We start from the raw sequence: 14,956 nt of genomic DNA, 5'->3' as shown, positions 1-14,956 counted from the left end.
TTTATATATCACATACAAATCACATGGAACATTAGTAAAAACTCTTAAACTCAGCATAAAAAAAACGCAGTAAGTTGAGACTATTTGGTACAGTATGCTGCATACTACTATAAAACTCAACAAGAACAAAAAATTAGAGCAAAGACTGTGGTCTTTGTGGATTTTTCACAATTTTTTGTCATAAGAAAAGCAAGATGCAAACCAGAATGTGTTTTCATTTTATAAAGAAATGACTTTAAAAATTCTGTAAACTGGGGGGAAAGAGGCTATACATGATTACGTCCATATATGGTTTAGTACATACAAAAATATTAATATCCACAAAAAATAGTAGTGAAGAAACCTCTATTTTTTTAAAGGATCATTAGCCAGTTGCTAGAGGTTCATGTCTGATCATCCTATATACACATAAGGCTGAAATCTGAAGATAATAGTTCAAAGCCAGCCTAGGGAGGGAAGTCTGTAAGCTCTTATCTCCAATTAACCACCAAAAAAACCAGAAGTGGAGCTGTGGCTCAAGTGGTACAGTGCCAGGCTTGAGCAAAAACTCTCAGGGACAGCACCCTGAGTTCAAGCCCCATAATCAGCACCAACAAGAAAAACACAAAAGTAAGGGAAGAAAACCCAAAAGTAATAACTGCATTTTTTTAAAGTAAAATTAATACCAAGATGAGGTAGAAGGGCCACCCTGCAGAGAATTCTCAAACTACAGGAAATAATGACTTACATAAACTTTAAAACAGCCACCAAGGAAGCCAGGTACTGGTGGCTCTTGCTGGTATTCTAGGTATTTGGGAGGCTGAGATTGAGAGGGTCACATTTCTAGGCCAGACAGGACAGAAAAGTTCCAAGACTTCATAAAGGAAGCTAGACAGGATGGTTCACACCTGTGATTCCAGCAACATGGGAAGCCTAGGATAAGTGGGTCAAAACTCAAGCATTCACTCAGGAGAGAAGACACTATCTCAAAAAAACAATAAGAGCTGAAGTTGTGACCCAAATGGTAGAACACTAGCCTACCAAGTGTTGAGGCACTGAAACCCCAGTGCTGCCGAAAAATAAAGACTAAAAGAATAATGACAAAGAAAAAAGTTATTTTATCTCAAAATTATTTTAACTAGGCTAATTCTGTATTGAAAAAATGCTTTAGAGCCAGGCAAACTGGTTTATGTCTGTAATCCTTGCTATTCAGGACGCAGAGATTGAGGGGACTGCAGTTCAAGGCCAGTCCAGGGTAAAAAGTTAAGGATATTTCACCTCAACCAAAAACCAGAAAAACAGGGTGTGTCACACATGTACTTCTAGCTACACAGGAGACCACAAACAAGAGTATCTCAATCAAAGGCTGGCTTTAGGCAAAAATGTAATACCTTATCTGAAAAATAACTTAAAATTTAATGTCATGATTTTTTCAAACAGAGCACTTACATAAAGCATGACAAGTAAACTCATACTCATTAGTCATCAGGATTTTTTAAAATGATGAATAATGCTCTTCCAACATAAGACTCAGTATCTTAATTATAAGTATCAAAAGAAAAAAATGAACGTGCATACATACAAATTGGCACAAAAGCATCAGAAAAAGGGGATATATACCAAATAGGCTATCCCTGTAAACAAATAACAAAAAGACAGTATTTTGTAAGTTCTATTTAATCACTAATTCCTTATTCCAAAATTGCAATTATGTGTTATGCTTGTTCCAATTTTTCTTAGTTCTTGTTAAAAGAGCTGTCCTAGAAAGGAACAAAAAGTAGCAAAACTATACTTGAGATATACTTTATAATGGAAAAATAGGACCTCAAAGAAAGCTCAGAGTCATTTTAAACTCCCCTTCTTTCTCTACATACCAAGTCCAAATTCTTTTTATTCTTATCTGTGAAAACCACTTCAGTATGTTCCTCTTTCCCAAACCATTACCACAACTGTGATTCAGTTCCATACTCTACAGCAAGCCTAGTCATCATCCCACTAATATTAACAGAGGCCTGAATACAAGGCAGGTATTGGAAACACAAAAAGAATGAAAAACTTGAAGGATCTCGCAGTACAGGAGATAAGATCAAGACATTGGTAAGTTATAATTCAAGAATCTAAGTGTAATGTTAATAAATACCATAGAAAAACAGAGAAGTAGAAAAGAATGTAAAAAATGTATAAAGAGGGACAAGTGGAGTAAAAACTTCAACAGAAAAATCTTCTGAAAAGTAGTATATAAACTGAAGTCAGATGTGGTGGTTCACATCTGTAATTCACCACTGTTCAAGAGGATGAGGTAGGAGGACCACAAGCTCAAGGGCAGCCCAGGATACATAGTGACTTCCATGACACATAGTGAGACATTGTTTAAAAATAAAAATAAAAAACTGTTGAGGTATGGTGGTACACCCCTGTAATACCAGCTTTCAAGGGGCAAAGATCAAGACAATTAAAGTTCAAGACCAGCCCAGGCAAAAAATTACCAAGATCCCATCTCAAGAAATAAAAGCTAGGTATTGTGAATCCTAGCTATGCACAGGTAGAGTCAGGAAGATCAGATCCAAATCCAGTCTCTAGCACAAAGCTACACCCAATGTGAAAAATAATAAGTAACCAAGGATTTAGGGCATGGCTAAAATAGTGGAACACTTGCCTCGAAAGCACAAGGCACTGAATGCAAACCTTAGTACCATAAAATAAAAAGTGTGAGTCCTTCAAGAAGATTTAACAATTACAAACACATATAATTTGCCCCAAATTTTATGAACCAAAAGGTGAAATAAAGGGAGAAATAGACAATTCAACACTAGTAGTTGATACACCATTCTCAACAACTGACAAGAACCTATAAAGAATGATAAGATATAGAGTGAACTTGAACAACAGACATGGTACAGTTTTGAGCAAAAGAGCTCAAAGACAGCACCCATGCCACAAGTTCAAGCCATATGACCAACTAACTAACTAAATAAATAAATAACAATGTATTTAATAAGTATTCAAAAGAAACAAGAAAACTGTATATGGGAAGATTAATTTTCAGAAGCTAACTAGAAAAAAAAACTTGTCTACCATAGCTATAGAAAAATCAAGAATCTAAACCAAATATATATTCTCACACACTGATATGAACATCATTGATATTGGTACTGTATTTTATAATGCACTCCAAATGTAATTTAAGATTTATTTATGAGATATCCCATGACTAAATTCTTTAGTCTCCTTATATGTTCTTACAATGAGTGCTCAACAAATACTTAGAGTCTTCCATTTGTTTTGATATATAGTCTGAGGAAAAGACACTTTAAATTCTATTCATTATGCCTTTCTCAAATGTTATGGATGTGAAAAGACAGCTGCCAGCCATAATACATTGTACATGTACACAGAGTAACATAATTAAAGCAATGATCTAATAATAAGAAAAATGATGATTTCTGATACTTACCACAAGCTTTAGATGCAGCAATACAAATTTCTTCTGAAACATATTCTCCAGCTGGAAACTTTAGATAATCTCCCTCAGTTTTTCCAAGAGAATGGTAAAGATACACCTGAAGGACTGGCTCTATTTGCTTCACAGAACTGGCATTTCCAGGAATATCACCATTCTGATGTATAGGAGATGTGGAAGTTGACTCCATTTCTGTCATTGTAAGGCAAGCCATTCACATCCAGAATCTTCTTTAGAACATCAGTCTATCGGAGAAAAAAGTAAGGTTACAAATCCAAGTGATATTGATAAGATATTCCAATAGCACTAACTCAATCAACACCATCAACTGAATAAATATTTGTGTATTACACATACAAAAACACTGCAAGAAAGATTATAAATGCCCAATAGTCAATCATAAAACCCCAGTTATCAACCTGAGAAATCATTAATATAAACACTAACAAACAAACACTAAAGTTATAAAAGAAAAAAGCATTATTTCTCAACAAATCAATTCCTCTGAAAATTTCTTAGTGGTATCTGGACAAGAAAAACTACACTAGAACCTAGCTGGCAGCTAAAACATGAGATTATTATTTGGAAGAGTTCATGACTAGAGATGGTAATTTGACAATGCCTTCCCCTCAATAGATATATTTGTGGACAGAATGGAGAAGATAGTAAAAATAGTGGACAAACTCATAAAGGCATTTACTATGTGCCAAGCACTGCCCTAAATACTACAAACATAAAACAAAAAAATAACCACGAGTCAATGACTTATAATCTAACACTCAGTTCTACTTGCAATTATAAGGGTATTACTCTATCAGAGAAAATATTAAGTTAATCCTCAGTTATGAAGTAGTATCCTTTGAAACTTCCAGTGAGCAAGATAAAATGAACAGAAAAGTCAAAAGTTTTGGAAGAGACAAAATTGCAAGATTTTTGAAATTCATTTGCAAGTGAATATGCAAATTTTAAAGGATTTTAATGTATTCAAAGATAGTTGTAAAAGTATTTCTTGCCAGGTGCTAATGGCTCATGCCTATAATCTTAAACTCTGGAAGCTGAGATCTGAGGAGTATGGTTCAAAGCCAGCACTGGCAAGAAAGTACATGAGACTCAGCTTCAATTAGCTACCCTCCCCTCCCCAACAAAAGAAGGAAGTAGAGCTGTAGCTCAAGAAGTATAGCATTAGCCTTAAACAACAACAACAAAAAAGCTCTGGGGTAGGCCCTTGGTTCAAACCCCAAGACAGGCATATATTTATATTCCTTGTAATCTATTACAATGTATTAATTATAGGTCAGTTGAATATAACATAATTATAGGTTACTTAAATACAGTAAAAACAGTTCTAACATAGAAGCAACAGCAATAATATTAAAAAGATCTCAAACAACCTAACATTACACTTCAAGGAACTAGAAATAGAACAAATTAAGCTCAAAGTTAGGAAAAAGAACGAGTTTTGAAGATTCTCCTGGCCTCACCCAGAGCCCACCCTGTAAGAATTGTTGCTGTTCTACTCCTAAATACAAATTCTATAGAAATTTGTGTGTATGTACACAAAAGACACACTGGTGATTGCACCTTAGTTTCCAAGGGGGAGGGGGATGGTTAAAAAAAAAACACCTATAAACTACCCAAAGTATCAGACAAATGGATAAAAACTTCAATACATACATATCATAGAATACATTTCTTTCAGTTAAAATAAACTATAGCTTCATGCAACATGGATATATCTTAGAAATTACAATGTTATAAAAAAAACCAGCAAGTTGTAGAAGACTATAACATGCTACATGTAGTCTTGTTGTGAGGAATTTCATGCTTTTCTTCCCATAATGTGTTTTTCAAATTACTGAAATTGTTTTTCTTTTAAATTCTAGTTCATGTTTTAATTTTGTTTGAAGTTTTTAACCTATGTTTTTAATAATCATGATTATTCATTTGTCACTTCTGCAGCACTTTATTTGGTACTTAGATTATGCACTAACTGAATGGAAATCATTTAAGAACTGAAAGGAACACGTCAGATTTAATTTATCCTTCCTTCCTTCCTTCCTTCCTTCCTTCCTTCCTTCCTTCCTTCCTTCCTTCCTTTTTCTTTCTTTCTTTCTTTCTTTCTCTCTTTCTTTCTTTCTTCCAGTGCAGGTCCTTGGGCTTGAATTCAGGGACTAGGCACTGTCCCTGAGCTTTATTGTTCAAGGCTAGTGCTCTGGCTCTACCAGTTGAGCCAAAGTTCTACTTCTGGCTTTTTAGTGGCGAACCGGAGATAAAAGTCTCACAGACTTTCCTGCCCAGGCTGGCTTTGAACTGCAATCCTCAGATCTCATCCTGCTGAGTAGCTAGGATTACAGGTATGAGCCACCAACACACAGCTCAATTTCTTTATAGAAGTAAAATAACCACTTTTATAAATCTCGAAACAAGAAAATCTGAATAGTACACTAAGGAATTAAAATGTGATTAAACAAACCAAAATGAAAGTCAAAATGTTAAAACTAAAACACAAAATGAGACAGGCAGGGGAGTAATTACAGAGAAACATTTATGTAGGTGTAAGTTGCCACTAATGTATTAGTTCTTGGGATGGCTGGTAGTTTCGTGGGTATGTAACTTATTTTTTATAACATATAAATTATATCTACTCTACTTTTACAGGCTTTTCCCTTTTATAATTAAATGCACAAATATTCTCAATAATTTTGGAAAATGAACATATATCTGGCTACTCAAAAGTAGTGATCCAAAGACCTCGAAGTAAAATCAGATACCCTAAAAACACTACAAGAAGGAATAGGAGAAACACTTAGGCTCCTCGGCACAGGATGAAACTTCCTTAATAAAGGCCCAGAAACACAACAAATCAAAGAAAGGTTAGACAAATGGGACTGCATTAAACTGCAAAGCTTCTGCACTGTAAAGGACTTAGTTTGCAAGATAAACAGCCCACAGATTGGGAGAAGATCTTTACTGGCCATACAACGGACAAAGACCTCATATCTAAAATATACACAGAACTCAAAATATTAAATTCCTCAAAGAACCAACATCCCCCTCAACAAGTGGGCTAATGATCTAAAAAGAGACTTCTCTGAAGAGGAAATAAGAATGGCCAAGAGACACATGAAGAACTGCTCTACATCACTAGCCATAAGAGAAATGCAAATCAAAACAATATTGAGGGCTGGGGATATAGCCTAGTGGCAAGAGTGCCTGCCTCGGATACACAAGGCCCTAGGTTCGATTCCCCAGCACCACATATACAGAAAACGGCCAGAAGCGGCGCTGTGGCTCAAGTGGCAGAGTGCTAGCCTTGAGCGGGAAGAAGCCAGGGACAGTGCTCAGGCCCTGAGTCCAAGGCCCAGGACTGGCCAAAAAAAAAACAACAATATTGAGATTCCATCTCACCCCAGTAAGAATGTCCATTATCAGGAAAACTAACAATAACAAATGCTAGAGGGGATGTGGCCAAAGGGGAACCCTACTACATTGTTGGTAGGAATGTAAATTTGTTCAACTGCTCAGGAAAGTGGTATAGAGGTTCCTCAGAAGGCTAAACTTAGAGCTCTCCTACAAGCTAGCGGCCCCACTTTTGGGCATCTACTCAAAAGATTACAAGTAAGACCACACTAAAACCACCAGCACAACTATGTTCATGGCACCACAATTTGTCATTGCTAAAATATGGAATCAATCCAGATGCTCCTCAGTATACAAGTAGATCAGGAAAATGTGGTACATATACACAATGGAATTATATCCATCTATCAGAAAGAATGACACTGCCCCATTCATAAGGAAATGGAAGGACTCAGAAAAAAAATGTACTAAGTGAAGTGAGCCAGACCCAAAGAAACATGGACTCTATGGTTTCCTTCATAGAGAATAATTAGTAAAGGTTTAGGCTAGTCATAGCAGAAGATCACAATAGGCTAAATAGCCATGCTCTTATGAACACATAAGATGATGCTAAGTGAAATTAATTATATATTATGGAAACAAGCGTTAAATCATTGTTGTAATTATTTCAACATGCTATGTGAAACCGTACCTTTTTGTCGTTGTTGTTTCTCTCATATTCCCTTCTGGTGGTCGTACCCCCACTATCACTATATCTCATCTGAGTACCCTGGATACTGTATATATGTGTATTAGAACTAGGAAAGGGAAAGGGAATACCAAAATTAAGAGACAAAGGATAAAAAGACAAACAATTCCAAAAGCAATACGTACAAAACCATTCAGTGTAAACCAATTGTACAACTTATGGGGGGGAGAAGGAAAAGGGGAGGGGGGAAATGAGGGAGGAGGTAACAAGCTCAACAAGAAATGTACTCACTGCCTTACATATGAAACTGTAAACCCTCTGTTCTTCACTTTGACAATAAAGGGAAAAATTTTTAAAAAGTAGTGATCCAAAAATTTTCCCATGCTTCTTAAAGAAGCCACTGTCCTGGTTTTATTTCCACCAAAGGATAGATTATACTTTTGCTCACTGACTTTCTTGCCTCATTAGTGAAAGTTTCCTGAAGATGGGAAACCTTGACGTCTCATTCATTACTATACTCTTAGTGCCTGTAAAAGTGACTAACACAGGAAATTGTTGAATAAAGGATGATTAAACACTGAATTTTAACCAATTTATGCACACACACTGAAAAAACAGAACCTCAAATGTAAAATTTTAATGTCAATCTCATTGATACTAATACAGCTTAATCTTATTATTTACTTATTACATTACAATTCTAAGACACACATCTTTTCAGATCAATAAATACTCCTAAGGAAATAATGTAATAGATTGGTAAAGGCTAAATTGGGAACAAAGAAACCTAAAAATAACTTTGTTTTTTTTTGCCAGTATTTGAATTGGAACTCGGGGTCTTCTGAACAGAAGACATGCTTCACTCAACATGCTTGCTCACCTGGCAATCCACAGCCTGAGCCATGCCTCTAGACTTATTGTTGGCTATTTTGGGGATGAAGTCTCATGAACTTTTCTACCTCAGATGGCTTCAAACCACAAACTTCCAGATTTTAGCCCTTGAGTTGCTAAGATTACAGGTAAGAGCCACCGGTGCCTAGCTTAAAAATAAACATTTAGCCCAATTTTTGGTCATACTGAGATTTGAACTCAGGTCCTCAAGCTTGTACAATACCAGTCATGACTGCATCTCTGTTTTGTTCCGAGTTACTTTTAAGACAGAGTCTTACTTCTTGGCCTGGAAAGAGAACTTCAATCCACCTACCTTTATACTTCTCTTCACTAAAATGTTAGATATGTACCATCAAGTCCAGTTTTCCTGAATGGAGATGAGTCTGCTATACCCTAGCTGCCAAGTACCATGGTCCTCCCAATCTCTGCCTCCCAGGTACCACAGCTCCCAGATATAGGTTGAGAAGGAGTCTTGAGAACTTTTCTGCCAGGCTTGCCTGGAACCAAGATGCTCCAATTCTCAACCCCAAGTAGCTAAGATTACAGGCATGAGCCAACAGCACTCAGCTTAATATTATTACAAACTAACCTCACTTCTAAAAATAAATTGATAAATTAAATCTGAGGTGTTCCTCTCAGTTCATAAATGCTCTCCATTTGATTAAGTAATTTTTCTATCAAATAAAGTGCTCAAATAGTGATGAGAGAATTATGACTGTTAAAGATAGGTTTTAGAAATATATAGTAATAAAACATGAGTTAGAAGTTAAAAGAGAAACGATTTAAACAACAAAAACACAACTTCATTTGCAAATAGACACACACACAAAAAAAAAACACAGAAAGACAAATGAACACAGCATGTTTCTATTACATACAAGTCCCAATAAAGGAGAATTAAAAGCAAACTGAATTGTGAGATACTAATTTTCAAGTCTTGAATTGGTAAATATCATGCCAACTGAAATAGTTAGTAGAGAAATAGATATGTAAAAGTATAAAAAGCCTAAACTGGCACTTATACATTAATTTGAAAGCACATGTTTTAACTCAGCAATTCTTTTACTATTTAACACGTAATCATATACATAACACATATACATATATGTATATATATCATGTATACATATATATTAAATTACATTAAAGGTGTTACCAGTTTAAGAAAAGAAATTTTAAGAGAAAAATAAAGAAAAACATATACAAATAGCTTTTCAAAGAGTTTTGCAGTGAAGAGAGAAGTAAAAAATGGGGCAGTAGCTTGAAGAGACTTTGGAGTCAAGCAATGACAAACTGGGAATTTCCAGAATATGAGCTTAGCAAAAAGGGATTAGGGGTATGCTCAAGTGGTAGAGCTCTTGCCTAGTAACTGTGAGGTCCTAGATTCTAGCCCTAGTATCATACATATCTGTCCCTTAATAGAAAAAATGTTATAACCACTCCCCTAGTTCAAGATCAGTGCTTCTCATGGCATGTTGAAAATAAAAGCCATGATATACCACTTGTTTCCATAACTTGGAGTTCATCTTGCTTTGCATCATCTTATTTATGTGTTCATATGAACTGAGCTATTGAGCTATTGTGATCTTCTGCTAGGACTACCCTAGATATGCACTAATTATTCCCAATGAGGGAAACCATAGAGTCTATGTTTCTTTGGGTCTGGCTCATTTCACTTATATTTTATTCACTTCATTTTTTTCCAAGTCCTTCCATTTCCTTACGAATGGGGAAATTATGCCCTTTTCTTTTGTATTTCTTTCCCATGGTTTTACCCCTGATATCACTGTAACTGATTTTAGTACCCTGGATATTGTAGTGTATTGGAACTAGGGAAGGGAAAAGGAATACCAAAATTGAGAGCCAAAGGATAAAAAGACAAACCAATGCAATAGCAATACTTATAAAACTATATGGTGTAAACCAACTCATGGGGAGAGAGGGAAACAGGGAGGGGGGAGGCGGGGGGAAAATGAGGGAGGAGGTAACAAGTTGGATAAAAATGTATTCACTGCCTTACACATGAAACTGTAACCCCTCTTTAGCAATAAAGAAAACTAAAAAAAAAAAAATCAGTGCCTCTCCTGGTCTGATCCAGATCAACATCAGCAGCATCACTTGAGAACCAACTGAAACTGTACATGCTCATCTCAGAAGTAATGATACAGAGACTATCAAGGTGTTGTCCAGGAATTTATATTTCAAAAAGGCCTGTAGGTAATTCTAATAAGAAACAATAGATTAGAGAATACTGCTAGCATAGCCAGGTACAGATCCAAGAATCTACCTGAAGTTTGTCTTCACAAGGGGCCTGAGGAGATGTAATGGAAGCCTAACACAACTGAAGGAGATTCCATGAGTGCATAACCTAAAATGAGGCAAGACACCAGCAGTTCACACCTGTAATCCTAGCTACTAAGGAGGCTGAGATCTATGAACACTTCGATGCTTGCCCAGACAGACAAATCCATGGGACTCTTCTCTCCAACTAACAAGCAAAAAAAACAAAACAAAAAACATGCAAATGTGGCTCAAGTGTCAGATATAAGCTAAAACATCAAGTCATCTTAAATGACTCTTCTCCCCTACATCATCCTTCCTTATCTAGGCCAGAATGAAGCCTTATGACATCTTTCCAATCTGACTTATTTCCTCAAAGTAATTTCTCATTACTTTAGTGCTATATTATTTTCCTTCCTTTATCATTTCCCTTGCAACTTCAAACTACATGAAGCACAGGTATCACTTTAGTATGTTATGGGAGGAATGTCCAGCAGATTAGGTCTGTCTCAGGCAATCAAGAAGCAAAAAGAGAGGAAGAGTCAATAATCCAATGTCTCCTACTGACCTCCATGACCCTACTGACCTAACTTCCCTCTACTAAACTCTATGACTCCTAGTAGTGCCAGAAATAGTGACCAAACATGAGCCTTTGAGAGACATTCAAGGTGTATAAACTGATCATTTTCAACTGGAGAATCTTGGACTTAACCACAAACCGTAAAATGTGGCAAAAGACCACTTATAGCAAAGATCACTAGGATGTGATGGAATAAGCAAGCAATACCATTAGCTTTATAATGTGAAATCACTGAACAAAAGTTATAGAGGTACAAATAGGACACAAAATGCATTAAGCCATGATCAACTGGTACTAGCTCTGTGCCATTAATTTTATCAGAAAGAAAAAAAGAAAGCTAATGCAGAGGTCCCACACTATCTCCATTAAGGGAGCCACTCTTTGAGTCTCAATCTTGTTTTCTCCCTGGCATCCTAGGCCAGGAGAAATACTTAAGTGGTATCAAACAACTTAAGTATTAAGAGCCTTACAATTCAGCATCTGTTTGGACACTATACATCTCAAATCATGAAATCAAATAGGACACTACACATAGGACAAATAGGACATTTGTCATAGTCTACGCTGATTTTTCAATAGTAAGGGGTTACATTTAGCAGAGCAATCTCTGAAAACTCAGCTTTTACAAAAACATGGCATTGTAGGAAGAAATGTATGTATCTAACATTAACACAGTGAACTACTTCAAACTTTAGGTTCAAACCTGAGCTTATACTGGGTACTAAAGAACGGAGAAAGGAAGAAAAACAATGTATAGAGCTAAAGAAAGTTCTTTTGCAAAATAACCACAAGATGGCAGCACAATAGTAGATAGGAGCAGCACAGTGGGGCTCAAAGAGAAATCATGGGCAACAAATTTTGATGCTTATTAAGATCCATGAGCTGCCTATGAAGACCCTTTAGCTAAATCAAGATCTAAAAGTCCCTTTTCTCTACAAAAGAGGAAGAAACAATGGCCCTTGGCAAATCAACTAATGCACAGTCATTCTACTTTTCTGTAAATTTCCTTTAGATATCTAGCTATGACAGTAGCCAAGACTTTCAAAGCTAGACACTTACATCCCTTTCTCCAATACCATGTTTGTAAAGCTATGTTTCCAGAGACAACTCTGCAAAAAAAAAAAAGAAAACTATTTACTGTGTAACAATTAGAGTAGACCAGGAAATGACAGTGTGGTGGTTTTCAATTTGATTCAACTTGCATGCTACTTTATTCAAGAAAGAAAGGAGTAAGCAATACAACTGGTGTCAGGAAGATCATCATTCAAACCCAGATCAGACTTCAAAGCCAATTTCCTCTTATTTTGCCTTAAAAGCATTCCATCTTTCAGCAATAGCTAAATAGAGAAAAAGTATCATATTTTCATCTCTTAACCAAGAAACTTGTCTCAAATCACTATGGAAAAGGCACTAAAGGTAATAAGCTATTGCATAACCAGTCCCTAAAACATGCTATATACTTCAGGACATCCAATTAGAGCAAAAATAAGCATAGGTGCTCCTCTGGCTAGAAAGTACTGCAGCTTTCCAGTACAGGTACTGTTAAAGCATGTGCTGGACACAAGCAGTCTGCAAGTAACTCCAACAGTAAGTTCACATACAAGCAAGTGATTCTCATGAAGTGTTTAGTAGAGACACACAAAGACAAGCCAAAAATTGATTATCCATTTTCATCTGCTGGATGTTGTATCAGAATATTAGCAGTAGCCCAACAACTCACTTGTACAAACCTATTATGAAAACAAAAGCAATCATCCCTTATTCCCACTTCTGCACATTTCTCCTCCCTTTTATGACATACTGGGCACTCCTATCCTTTCATTCAGAGAAAAGGAGTTTTCCCTGACAGATTAATAACCACCGGAAAGCAGCAGACTGGGTACATTCAACAGACAGAGCAAGCTTAGGCAGATAAAACCATCCAGGAAGCATTCAATGTAGTAGCAGAAACCCCAGCAAGAAAGGGGGAGGGGGAAGGAAGAAGAGAGAGAAAGAAAAATAAAATCACCAGCTTTCAATAGGTATTTCTGGTTACTTGAAAATATGTGTTTGATAAATAAATCTCTGGCTACTTGAGGAGAAAGACTAACGGACATTTTACTTTTTTCTACAAAGCCATGCTTCTTAAAAGGATCCAAGAGCAACAATTATACCCTAAAATTATTCTAGCAGACCGACATGAAAAGTTCAAACCCTGCCATATTCAGACCTACCAACAATGAGCTCTGCTTGTGTTCGCTCGCATCCACCCTTCCTACCCACGCACCCCCTCCCCCAACACCCGACACCCTTGCCTTCAATGCGGCAAAAAGACAGCAGCAAGGAGCGTACCCCACCCACGATCTCGCACACTCCCACCCACGATCGCACACCCACCGTCGCTGAGGGGGAAGAAAGGGCTCCTCCCCCCCGACCCCGTCTTTTTTTTTTTTTTTTTAAATTTCTGCAGAAGAGTAACAGTTCACATCTTCTTCCCGTTGCCTGATTGGGGAACCTGAAAACAGAAGCCACAGTTACTACCGTGGAAACCCAAGGGGGGGGGGGGGGATTAGAATATAGATGGCTATTTTTTTTTCTAGGCTGTTCAACTACCTAGAAGATTTTTAAAGGGTAAGTAAAGGGGTGGGGAGGGGGTTCTACAGCACACATGGATGCAAATAGCCAACAGCAGTAGCAAGCCCCCGCGTTCTACATACGGTCTATAAGAGGAGGGTGTTCTGGCTGGGAAGTTTATTGCCATTCTCGGGAGGGGGGCGCGGGGGGGAGGGCACCCCAAGGTGGGGAAGGGGTTGGAGATACAACTGCCACCTCCCCCCCCACAATCCACCCGAGGCCAGGCAGCGACAACACCCACCAGCAGCACAGCCCTAAGGCGCCTCCTCCTCCTTCTCCTCCTCCTCCTCCACGACGCCCCCCTGGGCGAGCCGAGGTCTGCGGAAGCCCCGGGACCCGACAACCGGCCCGAGTGTCCGCCAGGCCGGGCCCTCGGGAAGGAGTGGGGGGATCCCGTGCGGGCTCGGCTCCCCGTCACATCCCTCGGCGGCGAGGACCGGGCCTGTCCGTGCGTCCTGGCGGTGGAGGCGGCGGTCCTCCCCGACAGGAGCCTCCACAACCCGGGGGTCCGACGGGGGCCCGACGCGTAGGCGCGAAGTCTCGGGAGAGCCGGACTGCCGCCCAGCCTGTCAGCGCCGCGGCCGCTGCTGCCCCCTTTCTGCTCCCCTTCCTCCCTTCTTCCTGCAAGTCCACACCCCTCCCACTGTGGGAAGCCCGTCACGGCCGCCGTCTCCTCCCTCCGCCCGGTCTTCTCAGCCGACTGACGCCGCCGGCGAGCAGGGCGGGAGACCCGAGGGCGGGAACAGGACGCCCCCTCCTGCTGGCGCATGCGCCGCCCCGCCCCCTCACGCAGGGCGAGGGCTGCAGCGCGCGTGCGCGCGTCCTGTAGGCTAGCGATGGGGGTGCACGGAGATCCCCGAGACAGCTCCCGTCCTCCTTCCTGGAGAGAGTCCCGCGACGAAGCGCGGGTGGCTGGGGCTCGCTGGGCTTTGCGGCGCCGCAGGGATTCGGGTGCCCACGCTCTCTCCCAATGGGGTGTGCGTGCGTACGCGCCTTGGAGGCGGGCTAAGAATGAGTCAGCCGGCAAGGCCCGGCTGCTGGTGACCCGGGGCAGGCAGGCGGCCTCCTACACGCGAAGACTTTCCCCTGCCCCGCACCTTGTGCC

General features: G+C 39.1%; 1 protein-coding gene across 2 annotated transcripts in view; it reads right to left on the bottom strand.

The window, feature by feature from the left end:
• The window catches only part of Jak2 (Janus kinase 2), a 49,720-nt gene extending 35,180 nt beyond the window's left edge, over window positions 1-14,540 (bottom strand). Inside the window, exons 1-3 of one of the 2 annotated variants that reach the window (XM_048331078.1) lie at window positions 14,093-14,540; window positions 13,615-13,732; window positions 3,434-3,684 (exon numbers count right to left, since the gene is read on the bottom strand). In XM_048331078.1, the coding sequence (XP_048187035.1) occupies window positions 3,434-3,653 (220 nt within the window). In that variant the 5' untranslated portion in view covers window positions 3,654-3,684; window positions 13,615-13,732; window positions 14,093-14,540. The remainder of the gene's footprint in view (window positions 1-3,433; window positions 3,685-13,614; window positions 13,733-14,092) is intronic. The other variant, XM_048331809.1, reaches the window with a different exon arrangement.
• Window positions 14,541-14,956: the final 416 nt, after the last annotated feature.

Source organism: Perognathus longimembris, chromosome 1, assembly GCF_023159225.1.
Source record: "Perognathus longimembris pacificus isolate PPM17 chromosome 1, ASM2315922v1, whole genome shotgun sequence".
Lineage (NCBI taxonomy): Eukaryota > Metazoa > Chordata > Mammalia > Rodentia > Heteromyidae > Perognathus > Perognathus longimembris.
Note: the sequence above shows the minus strand (reverse complement) of the source record. Positions and strands in the feature narration are given on the sequence as shown.